The sequence below is a fragment of the Schistocerca serialis genome, chromosome 8 (assembly GCF_023864345.2).
Source record: "Schistocerca serialis cubense isolate TAMUIC-IGC-003099 chromosome 8, iqSchSeri2.2, whole genome shotgun sequence".
NCBI classification, from domain to species: domain Eukaryota; kingdom Metazoa; phylum Arthropoda; class Insecta; order Orthoptera; family Acrididae; genus Schistocerca; species Schistocerca serialis.
This window is the reverse complement of record NC_064645.1, coordinates 264,202,984-264,222,882: the sequence shown is the minus strand read 5'-3', so window position 1 is coordinate 264,222,882 and position 19,899 is coordinate 264,202,984. Positions and strand designations below refer to the sequence as shown.

Genomic DNA, 19,899 nt, shown 5'->3' with positions numbered 1-19,899 from the left:
GTTAAGGCAAGTGCTGGACTGATACTTGACGACATGGTTGAATTTTTTGGTTATCTATCCTTTCCAAATCCGGTGTCGTACCTTTGTTTGTACTGACCGTCAATCGGATGTTATCCTGATGTTTCTTACTTTCCTGTTACCTGGTGTAAACCTGTTTATGCGCTCAGAAAGTCTGCTGCTGTGTGTCGCAGTTCTGCCCGAGGAGGGTCCCAGCATCGCCGGCGGCAGGCCGCGCTACCACGTGGGCGAGACGGTGTCGCTCAACTGCAGCTCGGCCCGCTCCTTCCCCGCCGCACACCTCGCATGGTACATCAACGGCCACCAGGTGAGGCGCGGCGCCACTGTCGTCGTCTTCGTCTCTTCATCTCTTAGTGGTCATTCCGTGTTTAGTTGTAAATCGTGACAAGACCTTTATTGTACAGAGAATGTGAGATAACTCTCTGCACAGGTATCATAAAACTTTGCTACTTGATATTTACTATCAAAAACAGTCTTGATCACAATTTATTTATTACGGTGACCGGTTTCAGCCACCACTGTGGTCATTATCAGACCAATGAGTAAGAACCTCCTTCTGCTGGAGAATCACTAGTGATTGGCCCTGATAACTTGTTCCACGCGTGATGACTCTGACGCTTAAGAGGCGCGAATGACGTCCTGCGGAACAGTCATCCACGCTGAATACACGTGGTTCAAAGTTCATCTGTGGTGTTTGGCATTCGGTCACAGCGTTACACCCGTCGTTTCAGAATATCCCGCATATCCCTCATACCGATTGGCGACAAGTCTGGTAATCTGGCAGGCCAGGGCAAGAGGCTGACATCCTACGAGGGCAAATCAATAAGTAATGCAACACATTTTTTTTCTCGGCCAATTTTGGTTGAAAAATCCGGAAATTTCTTGTGGAATATTTTCAAACATTCCCGCTTCGTCTCGTATAGTTTAATTGACTTCCGACAGTTGGCAGCGCTGTACGGAGCTGTTAAAATGGCGTCTGTAACGGATGTGCGTTGCAAACAACGGGCAGTGATCGAGTTTCTTTTGGCGGAAAACCAGGGCATCTCAGATATTCATAGGCACTTGCAGAATGTCTACGGTGATCTGGCAGTGGACAAAAGCACGGTGAGTCGTTGGGCAAAGCGTGTGTCATCATCGCTGCAAGGTCAAGCAAGACTGTCTGATCTCCCGCGTGCGGGCCGGCCGTGCACAGCTGTGACTCCTGCAATGGCGGATCGTGCGAACACACTCGTTCGAGATGATCGACGGATCACCATCAAACAACTCAGTGCTCAACTTGACATCTCTGTTGGTAGTGCTGTCACAATTGTTCACCAGTTGGGATATTCAAAGGTTTGTTCCCGCTGGGTCCCTCGTTGTCTAACCGAACACCATAAAGAGCAAAGGAGAACCATCTGTGCGGAATTGCTTGCTTGTCATGTGGCTGAGGGTGACAATTTTTTGTAAAAGATTGTTACAGCCGATGAAACATGGGTTCATCACTTTGAACCTGAAACAAAATGGCAATCAATGGAGTGGCGCCACACCCACTCCCCTACCAAGAAAAAGTTTAAAGCCATACCCTCAGCCGGTAAAGTCATGGTTACAGTCTTCTGGGACGCTGAAGGGGTTATTCTGTTCGATGTCCTTCCCCATGGTCAAACGATCAACTCTGAAGTGTATTGTGCTACTCTTCAGAAATTGAAGAAACGACTTCAGCGTGTTCGTAGGCACAAAAATCTGAACGAACTTCTCCTTCTTCATGACAACGCAAGACCTCACACAAGTCTCCGCACCCGAGAGGAGCTCACAATACTTCAGTGGACTGTTCTTCCTCATGCACCCTACAGCCCCGATCTCGCACCGTCGGATTTCCATATGTTTGGCCCAATGAAGGACGCAATCCGTGGGAGGCACTACGCGGATGATGAAGAAGTTATTGATGCAGTACGACGTTGGCTCCGACATCGACCAGTGGAATGGTACCGTGCAGGCATACAGGCCGTCATTTCAAGGTGGCGTAAGGCCGTAGCATTGAATGGAGATTACGTTGAAAAATAGTGTTGTGTAGCTAAAAGATTGGGGAATAACCTGGTGTATTTCAATGCTGAATAAAACAACCCCTGTTTCAGAAAAAAAAGTGTTGCATTACTTATTGAACTGCCCTCGTATGATACTAACAAGGGGAGGCCGCCAATTGTGAAATTCAGATTTGATTCATACTGTGCATAAAAGCTCATGGCCAGAGGTATAATGTGGCAAAGCACCAAGAAGCACTTCTAAGTCGTTGTCGAGAAAATCGACAGTTAAAAGAAACCGTTGCGGTGAAATACTCTCTAAGCTTAACAATTTTCTACAGCGTCGTGGCGCAGCGGTAAGCGCTCGGGTTCGTAATCCGAAGGTCGCCGGATCGAGTCTCGCGCCATGCAACTTTTTTTTATTATTTGTTTTTTTGTAATTCAAATGTACACACACACACACACACACACACACACACACACACACACACACACACACACACACACACACACGGCAATCAGTTGCAACAATTATGCATATAATAAGTTGTTGAAAGTCGTTTGTCGCGGAAAAATAAAACTTGAAATAAAACACAATATCACAAATAATATTCAAGTGGATACAATTTATTGATAAGTTCGGTATACACTCGCACATAATTAACAATTAGTGCCCAGAAGTAGCTGGAGTATCGCACGAACCAGAGTGATAGTTATCATAGAAACATGGAAAGCAGAAAACAGCATGACATCGAGCACATCTGATAAACGATGCGTTTTTACAAGAACAATTGTTTTTAAATAATCTGTTGGGAAACACACCTGATTGACATTCTGAAAAATTGTTCTGTCATTCTTCAGGTTTATGCATACCACGCGTATCGTATCACATCGGCAAAAATCGGAGAAGACAATTGGTGGTGGTCGATGGATTGGATTTATTTCGTGTGTGTGTGTATATATACATTTGAATTACAAAAAAACAAATAATAAAAAAAATTTGCATGGCGCGAGATTCGATCCGGTGCCCTTCGGATCACGAACCCGAGCGATTACCGCTGCGCCACGACGCTGTAGAAAATTACTAATCGTAGAAAATTACTAATCGTAGAGAGTATTTCACCGCAACGGTTTCTTTTAACTGTCGATTTTCTCGACAACGGCTGAGAAGTCCATCTTGATGCTTTGCCACATTACACCTCTGGCCATGAGCTTTTATTGTGCACAGTATGAACCGAATCTGAATTTCACAATTGGCGCCCTCCCCTTTTAAGAAGGTAATTGTTCATGCGGTAACATGTGGTCGTGCATTGTCTTGCTGAAAAATGGCGTCTGGGGTGCTGGGCGAAAAGGGTGTGGCTACGGGTCGCAGAATGTCATGACGTAGGTCAGACTGGTCATGGTGCCCGGGACACCCACCAGCTGTTAGTTACGGTTGTAGCCAATAGCACCTCATATAATAAGGCTTTGAGCTGGCGCTGTGAATGCAGTCACTGTGATGCCGCTCCCACCTCTGCGGCGAACGAAAATGAGGTCACCGTTTTCAAACAAACACAACCTCGATTCGTCCGAAAACACTGTCTGCTGTCATTGCTGTCCACAGCAATGTTGTTCCGTGCACTACTTCATCTAGCATGTTTCTGCACACTCATCAACGGTAGGCGCAGAAGTGGTCAACGTGCACGAAACGCGTGCTGTAATAAAAGGCGACTGGCTGTCACCACTGAGAGCGTACGATGTGTTACACAGTTCCAATGTTGCATCAAACCCGAGGATGACGCAGATCTGTCCCCTGCCCCACAGTTCCATTCGGATGAGGTGTCGATCTTCACGGGGGAGGAGGGGGGGCGGGGGGGGGGAGAGTCTAGGTGGTGCGATCTGACCCATCTCGCCGTGCCGTGTTCTATGGCCTTTCGTGAACCATTCTGATCGTATCCATTGCACTGACGAAACACTTCGTCCCATACGAGCAATAATTTCCCGGATGGATGCATCAAATTCTCTCATGTCAATAATGTACCCTCTTTCAAACTCACTCATTTGACGGTACGGTTCGCGCACACGTCTGCGAGGTGTGCTGCACGTCTGCGTGAGTCAGATTGATCCATTATCTTCGGTTTATAGCGACAACGGGAGCCGTAGGCATATTTTACTGATACGTAGCGTTGCGCCGTGATCTCGATCTTGACCTTGAATCCGAGGGCCGACTTCGTTCAAATGCTACTCATTTCTGCAGAACATACTAATGTACATGTCCTGTGAATATGAACGTCCTATCTGTAGTCGTCCAAGGTGTTTCTTTTTCCTTAACATGAGTGTACGCATGTACATGCACATGCACATACACACCGAGTTTTATAAAATTTTAATCTCGATCGCTTCTTTTATTTTTATTAAAAATGAAACTCATCCGGTAGCGTTCTCGCTTCCCGCGCCCGGGTTCCCGAGTTCGATTCCCGGCGGGGTCAGGGATTTTCTCTGCCTCGTGATGGCTGGGTGTTGTGTGATGTCCTTAGGTTAGTTAGGTTTAAGTAGTTCTAAGTTCTAGGGGACTGATGACCATAGATGTTAAGTCCCATAGTGCTCAGAGCCATTTGAACCATGAAACTCATCCAGCTGTACTTAAGATTTCATATTTATTTGGCTACTAATTTCGACGTTGTGTCAACGCCATCTGCAGGCCCTATGTAACACACCATACATGAAACAAACAATCTGAGACATTAGTGGTCTGTGAGCTATTGTACAAAATAAATATATTATAAACATATTATATAAAGGATGACTTGATTAAAAGTAGTTAAATTTCGTTCATTTTCATTAAGATGCAAATTACCTTGACTTGGCAGTTTATGTGGTACAAACAATTTAGACGGTTATTTCCATTACAGATCAATACCAGACATTTGAATAAAATGGGGGTATATATAAGTCTAGGTGACAAACCGTTACTCTTAGTGATAATAATATAGGCATGGAACAGTACTAAAATTGTGTTAAAAGCAAGTAATAATACCCTAAACCCTTCTTTGAGTGCACAATTTAACTAACAGGAAGGAAAATATGCATTACCAATCAGACATATGTAAGGTATGATTCCACTCCCCTTAAATAGTGACAGGTGGGAAAGGTGGAAAGGAGTTGCGTTTGCACAACACTGCATCGTCATCACTATAAAGTAGCAAAGTGAAACAGGTTGCTTAAGCAACATCAATGCGCCCCGATAGCTCAGGGACTGGGTGTTGTGTTGTCCTAATCATCGTCATTTCATCCCCATCGACGCGCAGGTCGCCGAAGTGGCGTCAAATCGAAAGACCTGCACCAGGCGAATGATCTACCCAACGGAAGGCCCTAGCCACACGACATTTCGTTTTTAGTCGGCACGGTAGCTCAGCGTGTTCGGTAGGTGTTCACTGAGTGAACCGATTAACGAACAGCCTGAACGGGTGTCATGAGACGTCCGCCCCGAACATATACAACGAACAAAATAGAACAAAAGAGATGAAAAAAAAACAACATAGCTGAGTGGTCAGCGCGGTAGTCTGTCACGCCAACGGGCCCAGGTTCGATTCCCGGCTGGGTCGAAGTTTTTCTCCTCTCAGGAACTGGTTCTTGTGTTGTCCTCATTATCATTTCATCATCACCAGTGGAAGGCAACGGGAAACAATCTCAGGAATCACTTCCCTAGACACTCATGCGGTGGACCTCTCTGACGAGGCTTCCCCCATGACAAGTCGTGCTGTAAGGCAGAACACAGAGTTAAACAACATCATTCATAACGATACGAAACACAAGTGAGGAGGAACTGGAAGAATGGAATGGAGCCCAGTTAATATATTCTTTTATTGTTCGAAAGTTGCGCAACAAGTTGAGCAGTTCATGAGATCTCTCGCGATTAGTGATGTAACTAGTTGGTTAATGGCGGCCTCAATGTTTGCGAAGGTGAACGAGTCGCTGCTGCGCGGGCCTGAGACGACGACGGACGACGAGGGCCTGGCGACGTCAGTGCTGGGCCTGGAGTTCGTGGCGACGGCGCAGCACTTCCAGGGCGGCGACCTCAAGCTGAAGTGCCAGGCCAGCGTGTCGACGGTGTACTGGCGCAGCAACGAGGAGAGCGCGCAGCCGCACGCCGGCGCCGGCCTGCCGCCCGGCCAGGGGCAGCGCGCGCGCGCCATGCAGAGCCGCGCCACGCCGCCCCCGCTGCCGCCCCCGCAGCCGACACCACAGCCCACGGCAGCCAGCGACCGAGGCAAGCGCTCCTCACGGTGGCAAGCCGCCAACTGTACCGCTACCTCACTCCACCACACTCACTTAGTGGAGCGCTGATCAGGATGGACCTACATTCACTGCTTGCAGAAATTCTCGTTGTGTTTGGAGCGGTTGCGATTCACAAGCCGTGAAATGCGTCTCCAGTTCACCTGTCAGGACCATTTTCCGACCACGATTTTGACGTCGCGTTTCGTGGCCACCGTGCGCATTACACCACATGTTTGTAGACGCTTTGAACACTATCAAATCAAGCAATTTCACACACTTCATGGAACGGGCAAACACAGGTGCCACTCTGTCATGTCCTTTATTTACCGATATACACGTATAATGTTCGCTTCAAACATACACTACTGGCCATTAAAATTGCTACACCAAGAAGAAATGCAGATGATAAACGGGTATTCATTGGACAAATATATTATACTAGAATTGACATGTGATTACAATTTCACGCAATTTGGCTGCATAGATCCTGAGAAATCAGTACCCAGAACAACCACCTCTGGCCGTAATAACGGACTTGATACGCCTGGACATTGAGTCAAACAGAGCTTTGATGGCGTACACAGGTACAGCTGTCCATGCGGCTTCAACACGATACCACAGTTCATCAAGAGTAGTGACTGGCGTATTGTGACGAGCCAGCTGCTCGGCCACCATTGACCAGAGGTTTTCAGTTGTTGAGAGATCTGGAGAATGTGCTGGCCAGGGCAGCAGTCGAATATGTTCTGTATCCAGAAAGGCCCGTTCAGGACCTGCAACATGCGTGCATTATCCTGCTGAAATGTAGGGTTTCGAAGGGATCGAATGAAGGGTAGACCCACGGGTCGTAACACATCTGAAATGTAACGTCCATTGTTCAAAGTGCCGTCAGTGCATGTGTAACCAATGGCACCGCATACCATCACGCCGGTTGATACGCCAGTATGGCGATGACGAATACACGCTACTAATGTGCGTTCACTGCGATGTCGCCAAACACGGATGCGACCACGATGATGCTGTAAACAGAACCTGGATTCATCCGAAAAAATGACGTTTTGCCATTCGTGCACCCAGGTTCTTCGTTGAGTACACCATCGCAGGCGCTCCTGTCTGTGATGCAGAGTCAAGGGTAACCGCAGCCATGGTCTCCGAGCTGATAGTCCATGCTGCTGCGAACGTCGTCGAACTGTTCGTGCAGATGGTTGTTGTCTTGCAAACGTCCCCATCTGTTGACTCAGGGAGACGTGGCTGCACGATCCGTTACAGCCATGCGGATAAGACGCCTGTCGTGTCGACTGCTAGTGATACGAGGCCGTTGAGATCCAGACGGCGTTCCGTATTACCCTTCTGTACCCACCGATTCCATATTCTGCTAACAGTCATTGGATCTCGACCAACGCGAGCAGTAATGTCGCGATAGGATAAACCGCAATCGCGGTAGGCTACAATCCGACCTTTATCAAAGTGGGAAACATGGTGGTACGCATTTCTCCTCCTTACACGAGGCATCACAACAATATTTTACCGGGCGACGCCGGTCAACTGCAGTTTGTGTATGAGAAATCGGTTGGAAACTTTCCTCATGTCAGCACGTTGTAGGTGTCGCCACCGCCGCCAAGCTTGTGTTGAATGCTCTGAAAAGCTAGCCATTTGTATATCAGAACATCTTGTGCCTGTCGGTTAAATTTCACGTCTGTAGGACGTGATCTTCGTGGTGTAGCAATTTCAATGGTCAGTAGTGTTAATGCCTCGCTAACTGGTGCCTCGTACTAGATTAGAGGCGGTGCTAGTACGGTTGGGCACGATTCATACGCTGCGCCATATATAAAGGCTTAACGAATCGTATGTATGTGCACGGAGGGTGATTAATTTTTTGTTTAAACGCCGTCTGGATGGGACTTGGAAGGCCCAACAGTACCGACAGACCACCGAGTCATCCTCAGCCTTTGGGTGCCACTGGATGCGGCACCTGTAGTATCTTTTGCGGCGGTACGGCATGGCTGCGTGCTTCGTGCGGCTGCCTCGAGTCGACTGAGCATGCTGCTGCCTCAGAACAGGATGTACTTCCTGTCCCCCACCAGGCGCGCACAGCGCCAGCGCGCCTTATCAGTCCCGATTGCGCAACCCACAGTTTGATTTTCCAGCAACACGGGCCTAATAATACTAGGGCCCGTGTTGCCCGGCTGCCTCGCTCAGCGGCTAAGTCCCACTCAAGGTCACACGACTTACACAGCAGCATAAGTCAAAGCAACACAGCCATGGAATGGCATGTGGTCAGAACACTGCTCTCCCGGCCGTTACCAGCTTTCACGATCGGAGCTGCTGCGTCTCAGTCAGGTAGCTCCTCAATTGGCCTCACTAAGGCTTAGTGCACCCTGCCTGCCGCCAGCGCTCGGCCGACCTGGACGGTCACCCATACAGATGCTGGTGGACCCCGAGGGCGTTTAACTTTGGTGATCTGACAGGAACCTGTGTTACTACTGTGGCAAGGCCGCTGGTAATACTTTGTCTGGTGAGCTTATAATAGGAGTCTGTCCCACTCACCGGAGTATGGAGCAGTGAAAGGCAATTATTTAGTGATGTGTGTACGTGTGTGCCGATTATAGTGCAAAGGATTCAATGCACAGTTTAAGCCAATTAGTGTGGATTTAAGCTTGAACTCATGTACAACTAATGCGCCGATTTGATTCAACCAGGGAGATCATGATGGTCAGTTGGGTGAAATTTGGATGCCAGACTGTAAGAAGCGCGGCTGGGACAATACTGGGCGAACATAAAGATTTTCCTTGGCTGCAAAAATTGATTTGTAGGTAACTATGCTACAAACAGCTAGGCGGTTTTTTGCAAATGGTAGCTTAACTCATAAAGGTCTTTATGGATATGCTTCCAGACGTCTAGACGGCTATTTGCAAATGGTTGTTTATTTCATGAACTTTATGTGGATACACTTCTACATGTTACGTTGTACCTCAGTTATAAGAATTTGAAATATGAGTAGTGTTTGAACAAGACTGTACTTCACCACACTTGGTACTATTGTTTCGCCAGTTCTTTGATAAAACCTTTCTGGACAGATCGATCAGTAGAGATGGTTCCACACTGTGATCACCACGCTCATCAGGCACAGCCCCTCTCAACTTCCTTTCGAGGGGTTACCCTTACGGCAGGAGTACGAGGTGCAGGGTGGGCAGTGATGGAAGAGACGTTGGCATAGAAACGGAGAAAAACTGAGTATCGCGTACACTTTCTACAAGCAGCAAATAGAGCAAATTTGGAAGTGTATCTACGCAAACTATCATTTGCAACAGACTGCATCGCTATATCTAGCAAAGTTCCTTAGTAATATATTTTTGCAATCAGGAAAATACTTTATTCTCACCCCATATTAAATTTTACACTGCACTTCGGTAGGTGATAGCAAAGTTTGTTTCACTAACGTAGCCTATACTGCCTCCAAAATCTTCAGCCTCAGCTGCTCCTTCCTGGGTGACACTTTCGTTTATTGATACGCTGAAATGTCCTGAGGCAATACAAAATGGGTACTATTACGCCAATTAAGGAAACACAGTTCTGTTGAAATCAAGTCTATTCTGAAAGCTACTCTTTCTCTGCTATTCTCATACAAAAGTCTGATTCATTTTCACAGTCAGACCACACAATTTCTCCTGAGCGTTACCGTCATCTCTGGTTCAATCAGACCGGCACGGTACGTGTACACAAGTTTATAACACGTACGGGTTTGCTCAAATTGTGCACAGAACGTATCGTTGTCACTGTTTCGCGGCACATTCGTACAAACACCATCAAATACACTTGTCCAATCACGTTAATGTGACCACCTATCAAAATCCTGAACAATCTGCTGCGAGACGTGCAGGAAGAGAGTCTGTGAAGTTCTAGAATGTGTCACCAGGGACACATTGTCGTGGTCAGCTGTGTTAGGTCTCTCGATTGAGTATCCATGGCGCGTAAGGCCAGATCAAGGTGGTCTGCGGATTCTCGGTTGGGTTTCGGTCTAGGGGGTTTGGTGGCCAGGAGACTATGTAAACTCATCCTCGAGCAGCATGCGTACATGTTGAGCTATGTGACACATTGCATTGTCCTGCTGGTAGATGCCATTGTGCCAAGGAGCTACAAACAGCATGTAGGAGTTTACATGGTCACCAAGGATAAATGCATACTTATTTTGATCTATTGTGCCTTCCATAGTAACGAGATCACGCTGCGAATTCCTCACTCCCTCCTCCGGCCTGGTCCCCTCCGACGTTTGTCGCAGGGTGTTTGCTTTCAGATGTTTCACACCGTACATGCACACGGCAGTCTGTGCAATGGAATATAAAACGTGATTCATCTGAGAAGGTCACCTGTTGCCACTTAGTGGACATCTATTTGCAGTATTGGAGTACAACTTCCAGCCTTCGTTGCCGATGAACAGAGGGCACCACGGATGCATGAACTAGGCGCCTGATATAGAGGCCCATACAGAGCAATGTTCGCTGAGCGGTAATTGATTAGACAATGTCTGTAGCCCCTTGGTTCATATGGGCAGTTAGTTGCTCAACGGTTGCGCGAAAATTCTCCGGTACACATCTCCACAGCTGTTGCTCACCGGTACCATGTAAGGCCTGTAGTGCACCACAATTGCCTCAGCGCCAGTTTTTGATAGCGCCATTTTGCCACGCACGCCATACTTTAACCACGGGAGCATGTGAACAGTATACAAACTAGCCGTTTCGGAAATGCTTCCACCCTTGGCCCTAAAGCCAAAGATCATTCCCCTTTGGACGTCAGAAAAAACGCTCCATTTCCTCATTACAACGACTGCACTGTTTACTGCGTCCCCCCTAAATGCTTTATGTACCCTCCACAAGTGATGACACCCGCAGTCTGTGGATAGTTAAAGCGCGTTGATGTCGAACATAGGCGGTGTCACATTAATGTGACTGGCCCATGTAGTTGGCTTCTATCGCTCCATAGTCCAATGGGTAAGGCAGACTTCTTTCATATAATTTCGGGGGATCCCAACACTCTCTTTCCGCGGCAGCCGCCACCGACCGCGCGCCAGAGAGACAAATTGAATGCTAACTGTGGAATAGCGATGTGATTCATGCTGTTCTGTGGAAGAAAGTTCGTAGTATGGCTGTCTACATCTACATCTACATCTGCATGGATACTCTGCAAATCACATTTAAGTGCTGGCAGAGGGTTCATCGAACAATCTTCACAATTCTCTATTATTCGAATCTCGTATAGCTGGCGGAAAGAATGAACACCTATATCTTTTCGTACGAGCTCTTATATCCCTTATTTTATCGAGGTGATCGTTCCTCCCTATGTAGGTCGGTGTCAACAAAATATTTTCGCATTCGGAGAAGAAAGTTGGTGATTGTAATTCGTGAGAAGTTTCCGCCACAACGGAAAACGCCTTTCTTTTAATGATTTCCAGCCCAAATCCTGTATCATTTCTGTGACACTCTCTCCCATATTTCGCGATAATACAAAACGTGCTGCCTTTCTTTGAACTTTTTCGATGTACTCCGTCAGTCTTACCTGGCAAGGATCCCACACCGCGCAGCAGTGTTCTAAAAGAGGACGGACAAGCGTAGTATAGGCAGCCTCCTTAGTAGATCTGTTACATTTTCTGAGTGTCCTGCCAATAAAACGCAGTCTTTGATTAGCTTTCCCCACAAAATTTTCTATGTGTTCCATCCAATTTGAGGTTGTTCGTAATTGTAATACCTAGGTATTTAGTTGAATTTACGGCTTTTATATTAGACTGATTTATCATGTAAGCGAAGTTTAACAAGTTCCCTTTTAGCACTCACGTGGATGACCTCACACTTTTCGTTATTTAGAGTCAACTACCACTTTTCACACCATTCGGATATTTTTTCTAATTCGTTTTGCAGTTAGTGTTGATCTTCTGATGACTTTATTAGTCGATAAACGACAGCGTCATCTGCAAACAACCGAAGACGGCTGCTCAGATTGTCTCCCAAATCGTTTATATAGATGACGAACAGTAAAGGGCCTATAACACTACCTTGGGGAACGCTAGAAATCACTCCTGTTTTACTCGATGACTTTCCGTCAATTACTACGAACTGTGACCTCTCTGACAGGAAATCACATAACTGAGGCGATATTCCATAAGCACGCAATTTCACTATGAGTCTTCCAGAAATCCAGAAATACGGAATCGATCTGATATCCCTTGTCAATAGCACTCAACACTTCATGTGCATAAAGAGCTAGTAGTGTTTCACAGGAACGGTGTTTTGTAAACCCATGTTGACTGTGTGTCTATAGACCGTTTCCTTCGAGGTAATTCAAAATGTTCGAACACAATATATGTTCCCAAATCCTGCTGCGTATCGACGTTAACGATATGGGCCTGTAATTTAGCAGATTACTCCTACTACCTTTCTCGAACATTGGTGTGACCTGTGTAACTTCCCAGTATTTTGGGTACGGATCTTTCGTCGAGCGAACGGTTGTATATGATTGTTAAGTATGGAACTAATGCATCAGCATACTCAGAAAGGAACTTATCGCAAAGATAAAATCAAAATCTGTGTTTCTAGTAACAGTTGAAGAACTGAATTGTTTGCTATTCTTGTCGCCACATGTAAGCTCTCACGCTGCAGTTAATTATTGCCCCTCACGGTTCTCAGAGACAGCCTCTATAGTTCAGCGAGGCCGGCAAGGTAGCTCAGCGTGTTCGCCATCTGTAATAAAAAAAACTGCGTTAATGGAACGGGTGAGATCCAAAAAAAAAAGTGGTCAACATAACTAGCTGCTGTGTGGACGACACGGGTTCGATTCTAGATACTGCCAGGGATTTTTCCTTTTTGGGAAGAATGGAACGGGTTGCACTCAACCTCGTGATGCCTACTGAGGAGCTACTTGAATGAGAAGTAGCGGCTTCAAGGTCTAGAAAGCCAACAACAGCGGGGAGAACTATCTACTGACACCATGCTCCTCCATATCGCACTGAAAGGTATCCGTTGGCAGAGGGTGATATGGCAGTTGCTCCCGATTGGCCAGAACGCGGTGAGTGCCCTCAGACCATACACATATCTAACATAGGTACCTAACATCAAAAACTCATTACACTAAAAGCAAGCAAAACAGTAACGTTTTCTTCAATAGCGAGAGGCAATGGCATCAGTATAACGATCATAAGAAACGTCGCTCTGTTTTGACAGACTTCTTCTTCTTCTTCTTCTTCTTCTTCTTCTTCTTCTTGTTTTTTTTTCCTTTCTTCCTAGTCTAAAGCCTATTTCCTCCAGTACCTCTCAGGTTACCCTGAGGTTACTATTCCATTTTTTCTGGACAGCTAATATTTCTTTTACCAGGTGGTGATTCATTTCTTACAATTTTCACTACCTTCTGTTCATTCATCTTGTCTATAAGTTCGTTCTATGCATGCTTTCTACCATGTATCCACTCATCAATGGAGTCCACTTTGCATACTTTTCTAATGCTTTCACTTCTCTCTCTATCTCTCAGTGTCTTCCCTGCAATTCTTCCTTTTGACAGTCATATTGAAGATTTCATTCGTAAATGGGATATATGACTCAAAATAGAAACAATATACTGTGAGAACTAAAACTGAGAAAACAACACTATCAGCTTGTGATTACTGGCCAATTATGAATTTTTCAGCCCCGGAATATATTTCTATTGCCTACTGTCACATTCAACGTACACTGACTGACCATTTCTCTTAAACAGTCTAGCACAAACCACTGGTCTAACTAGCGTAATTGATGGCCTTGAATATGCCATAGACAACCACGAAACCCCAGTACTGACATTATTACACTTAAGCAAATGCATTTGGTACGTTCGGATATCATATATTGCTCATAAAAATGCGAAAGTTGAATATTTAAGACGTTGTGCTGAGTTGGTTTGAAAGCTACGTGATAAAAAGGAAGTTCTCTCAGTAGTACCCCAAGGGATAGACCTCGACCCGCTACTGCTCTCCTGTTATGTCAATGAAATCTAGTTGGTTGTGTTCTCCTGCGAATTTCATTTTTACGGCGATGACCTGACGAAGTAAAAACTGCCGTCATCCAGATAAATGACGACCTGTCTTCAGTGTAGACATGGGTACCAAAACTGCGTTTTAAACTAAATGAAATAATTTTAATATTTCCCCGATTACTGTGAAAGCTATCAGGAAACAGTGTAGGGCATGAGTGATAATGTGGATGAGAACCTCAGAAGGGCATAAAATACAGTCTAAGCGCCCCAGACGTTTAGAAACTTTCCCACAGGATATGGGACGTAATATGAATGTGGTGAACAAGCTGATAGAACTACCTGTGAATGCTACTGTTCTTTACATCTGCAATATCCGCCTGTTTACCTCATTGTCTCATACGCCTCAGATGGGAAGGTTGCTGTCACACAAGATACAGCGTTGCTACACCCTGTGTACATTTAATAGGCTGCTTATTGTGCACATACCACTGTGTTGCATTGAAGAATACCTACCGTCTCCTCGCAATGACAACACAGGGACTCATTTCAACAATATCTAGCTGCACTTACCTACAAATCAAAAACATATTCAGTCACCTCCTCCAATGTTGTGCGCCTCTGGAACAAACTACCTGCATTCCGTGAAGCAGATGCTAACCTCTTCTCCCAGTTACGTCACTTTCTCGATATGTTTCTCGGTCGGACATACTATTTTTTTCTGCTCCCTTCATTACTTGTGTCCTATTACAACCTGCATTCTCTTCCTCAGTCAACTAGTCAACTCATCCCTCACGACCATTGTTGCCACTTTAAATCTGTCTGCATCTTACCATCATTTACTTATTTATCACAAACAAATACACTGATGGCAAAAAAGCAGCACAAAGAAGGAATTGTGAGACATAAGCGAAAGTTGCTAGGCGCATTTCTACATCTGAAAGATGATGTCTATCCAAATTTCACGCCAGTCACATAGCAGTAGCGCTAGTAGCGTCACTGTGAGGATGCAAATCAACTTGCCTTTAAATACACTCTATAACGGTCATGGACGTGTGTTACATGGTGAATTGATGTTAGTCAAGAATGCCTTTAAGGCGACAAAGACGCCATTATCAACACCTTACTTGAGTTTGAACGAGTTCGTGCAAAAGGGCTACGAGAAACTGGATGGTCCTTCTGCAGTATTGCAGAGAGACATGGCAGCAATACAGTGACTGTAAGTGGTTGCAGGAGGCGCTGGTCACGAAAATGTACGACCACGTGGCGGTATCGAAAGGGAATACCATCCTGTACGGCGCATGGCTCTGGCGCGAGGACAGCAGCAATTTGTGCAGCAATCGGCACCACAGTGACACAGCAAACTGTTACAAATCGGCTACTTCAAAGACAACTCCGAGCCAGTCGCTTGGTGGCCTACATTCCACTGACCCCAAACCACCGCCAATTGTGACTTCAGTGGTGTTAAGCGAGAGCTCAATGGAGGGCAGGGTGTACGTCTGTTGTGTTTTCTGATGAAAATTGGGTCTGCCTCGGTGCCGTGATGGCAGTATGTTGGTTAGCAGGAGGTCAGTTTAGGGCCTAAAGTATCCTGTCTGCGTGCTAGGCACACTGGACCTATATTTGGGCCCGCATCTCGTGGTCGTGCGGTAGCGTTCTCGCTTCCCACGCACGGGTTCCCGGGTTCGATTCCCGGCGGGGTCGAGGATTTTCTCTACCTCGTGATGGCTGGGTGTTGTGTGCTGTCCTTAGGTTAGTTAGGTTTAAGTAGTTCTAAGTTCTAGGGGACTGATGACCATAGATGTTAAGTCCCATAGTGCTCAGAGCCATTTGAACCTATATTTGGAGTTATGGTGTGGAGTGCGATTTTATGTGACAGCAGGAGTTCTCTGGTGGTTATCCCGTGCACCCTGACAGCAAATTTATAGGTCAGTATGGTGATTCTACCTGTTTTGCTGTCATTCATGAGTAGCACGAAAGGAGGTGTTTTCGAACAGGATAACGCTCGTCCACTTACTGCTGTTATAACCCAACATGCTCTAAAGAGAGTCGACGTGTTGCCAACACGCTCTACAGAGAGTCGACATGTTGCCTTGACCTGGTCGCGAGAAGATCTGTCTCCAGTCGAGTACATATGGGACACCATCGGATGAAATCCTTAGCGTCATCCACAAATAGCATTAAGCGTCACTTATTGAGCGATCAAGCGCAACAGACATGGAATTCCATTCCACAAACTGACATCCAGCTCCTGTAGAGCACAATGCATGCAAGTTTGCATTCAACATTCTGGTGGTTGCACCAGTTATTAATGTACTAGCACTGATTTATCTCGTGTTTACATTAACCTGTGATCTTGCAGTGTTAATAACTTAAATATGTTACCCAGACAAATGTATTCCCGAAATTTTATTACTCTACATTAATTGTTTTTTGGTGTTGCGATTTTTTCCGTCAGTGAATAAGCCGTGTATTCTCGGCTGTTGCATTATACTAAATGTAATACCTCTGCTAAATTGTGCATCATAATGGATGTAAAATAGAATGCATAGTTAGCTGTGAGAGAGCGCTGTACGACAACTCTTTGAAGGTTAGATAAGTGAATAAAAATATTTTTCATGAAACAAGTTACGTTTCACTTATGATATAACCTGTACAGATTTCAGACGGTGCCAAATAGTGATAATGTTCTCTCTCACAAGAATGTATCATCCTCCGTGGATGTTTACAGTGCTCACTAACCATCTGACATGGCGCACGCCCATTATAGACCGTGTCATGACTGATAACATGATCATGTCATGATAACATTAATGCAACCGGACGGTCGTCCTATTCATCTCAGAACGTTTAGTTTTTTTGTATCTACTGATGGTATGTACGAGGGCATGCTGAAAATTAATGCCTCTAAATGTTCTATTCTCTTTTCACGATCTATTAAGGTATTGAATGTTGTGCACATTGCACGGTCGACGTCATCACTTTGCTGACACAAGCTGCAACCCTGCGCCGCTACACGGCCCCGAATTATAGCTTGTACACGGCGGTGTGTAACGTAACTATAATATGACGATGTGCTGCGAGACCCTGAGAAAACTGAAAGCACTAATTCGAAGAGTCTGTCCACACATTGGAGCACGTTTTTCTTCAGCATGGCTATGTTTAACCACACATGGGCTCTGCAACACCTACAATAATGCGACGTCTTCGGTTCACAAAAAATGTTCAAATGTGTGTGAAATCTTATGGGACTTAACCGCTAACGTCATCAGTCCCTAAGCTTACACACTACTTAACCTAAATTATCCTAAGGACAAACACACGCACCCATGCCCGAGGGAGGACTCGAACCTCCACCAGGACCAGCCGCACAGTCCATGACTGCAGCGCCCCCGACCGCTCGGCTAATCCCGCGCGGCTCTTCGGTTCACAGTCATCGATCATCCTCCATACAGTCCTGAGTTGGCCCTACCAGATTTTCATCTGTTTCCAATAGTTAAAGAACATCTTCGAGGGCTTCACTTTGAAACGGTGCATGTGAAGGTGAGGTTGTAAGTCCATTAACGAAGTCGAACATTTTCAGTGACTTTACCAAGAAACTGGTCTCTCAGTACAAATGTGTTCATCGCTAGGATGGCTATTTTGTGAAATAAATATTTAGATATGACTAATAAAGATGTAGAATGTTAATAAAGTTTATTTTATTTAACAAGCTTTAAGAGTCTTCCAATAAAAAATCCTGAGGCATTGCTTTTCAGCACGCCCTCGTACATTTACCAAACTGCAAACTGCGTCTGCATTGGACCATTCTGCAAGTGATAAACTTTCTTTTGTCTATCAGTGTACCTCACATATGTCACATGAGTGACTAGAGAAGCGAAATTTACCTCGTATTGTCCAACACTGTGTTTGGCTCTGTTTTCATTAATATTTCTTGGGCGAACAGTTATTGCACATATGAAAGTATTACGTCGTTGAATGTAGCTAGAAAATATGACCAGTTGAACTTGAGGAGATTATAAGTAAAGTACATAAATTGAGTTAACTGTAGATTACTAAACCCACGTAAAATTTACGATTACTGTAGGGTATAAAACAGGACGTTTCGTACTTAATTTTGCTTGTTACATACCATTGGAGACCTAGTCATTGTAATTAATTAACGCATAATACAAAAATTATGGCTTCTTTTGAATAAAATGTGGAGTAGTAAACTTTACGACAGTATCGATGTATCATTTTTCCCTTCTTTAGTATTCTAGAGTTAATCAGACATTTTTTATGTTTGTTTCAGGAGTCGATGGCAGCTCTTCTCCCACACACGGTGGTCATGAAATGCTGTTGTCTTTGCTCACCATGCTGGCAACAGTGGCCGCTCTCAGCTAGTATAATGTGAGCTGCAGTGAGGGAAAAATGCAAAGTGAATCGACGATAGCTCAGCGTGCTAGATATCCTAGTCAAAGAAAAGCAAAATTCGCGCGGCGCTAGCTTTCATTTTGAACTGCAAATTTTCCATCTCCGCCACGAAAGCGTCGGGATGGTTGTAGTCAGTGAGCGCACTGTGGTAATACGCATACTGAAATACGTGAGATGGCGTTGCTGACAGACATAAAAGTTTCCGTTCCTCTCTATAGGTTTTATTCAGACTCCAGAGATACATTTTTAAGTCTATGTTGAGGCAGTGTGTCTCGCTGCATCACTTGAATCTGTGACTACACGTACTCCGAAAATGGCGATTTCGCTTACGAGATCGTATCGCTCATCGCCACATGTTCGCTATCGCTTCAGCAGCTATTTATTAAAATATCTTGTTTAAACATGAATTATTCCAGACAAAGATAAGATGGAAACGTTGGAATCTTTTGTAATTTTTTTTCATTTCGCCTTTAAAATTTGGCCACGTTACTTTCAGCCAAGGATGTTGTCTGTTTTAAATGTACAAAACTCTTCATTACGATGTATTTAAAGATAAAATAATGCAACTTATAGTTTTATATTGTGATGAAAGATATTTGTTGACCAGAAACTCACTAATAAATGGAACAAAAACTTTTTTTGCCTTTCTATTTGCACTCCATTGATTACCCTTTGTCCCTTAAAATGACTAGGCTACATTTGGAAGGGAGTAAGTAAACACATTCAGATAAGTCCTGGAGAGGATTTCGTGTCTCGGACAGTTAGTGTAACAACCGGTCAGTATTATCACAAGACGAGGATAAAGGCCACTCACGTAGACATGTGATTGGTAAGTAGAGTATCGTTCAATCATTGGAGATTCCGGAGCCGTCATTACTCAACATTTGTGTTGACGGCAAAACGGAGTGGCGTATTGAATCAGCAGCTTGGATTACCTGAACCCTGTAACTTTCTTGTTGTCTTCTCCGCCAAGTACACACATAAAGTAACAACGAAATTACACATTCATCTACCTCTACAACTACATCTACATCATACTCCACAAGCCAACAACGAAATTACACATTCATCTACCTCTACAACTACATCTACATCATACTCCACAAGCCATCTAATGGTGTATGGCGAAGGGTACTTTTGTACCATTAATTGAAACCCCCAACTCCGTTGTTGATTGTCGGTAGGCCCCTGTATTGGCTCTAATATCCTGAATTTTCTCCTC

General features: G+C 45.0%; 1 protein-coding gene across 1 annotated transcript in view; it reads left to right on the top strand.

Moving 5' to 3' along the window:
- LOC126416459 (uncharacterized) overlaps positions 1 to 19,313 on the top strand; it is a 178,510-nt gene extending 159,197 nt beyond the window's left edge. Inside the window, exons 4-6 of the mRNA XM_050084194.1 lie at positions 192 to 325; positions 5,958 to 6,264; positions 18,556 to 19,313. Of these exons, the coding sequence (XP_049940151.1) occupies positions 192 to 325; positions 5,958 to 6,264; positions 18,556 to 18,647 (533 nt within the window). The 3' untranslated portion in view covers positions 18,648 to 19,313. The remainder of the gene's footprint in view (positions 1 to 191; positions 326 to 5,957; positions 6,265 to 18,555) is intronic.
- Positions 19,314 to 19,899: the final 586 nt, after the last annotated feature.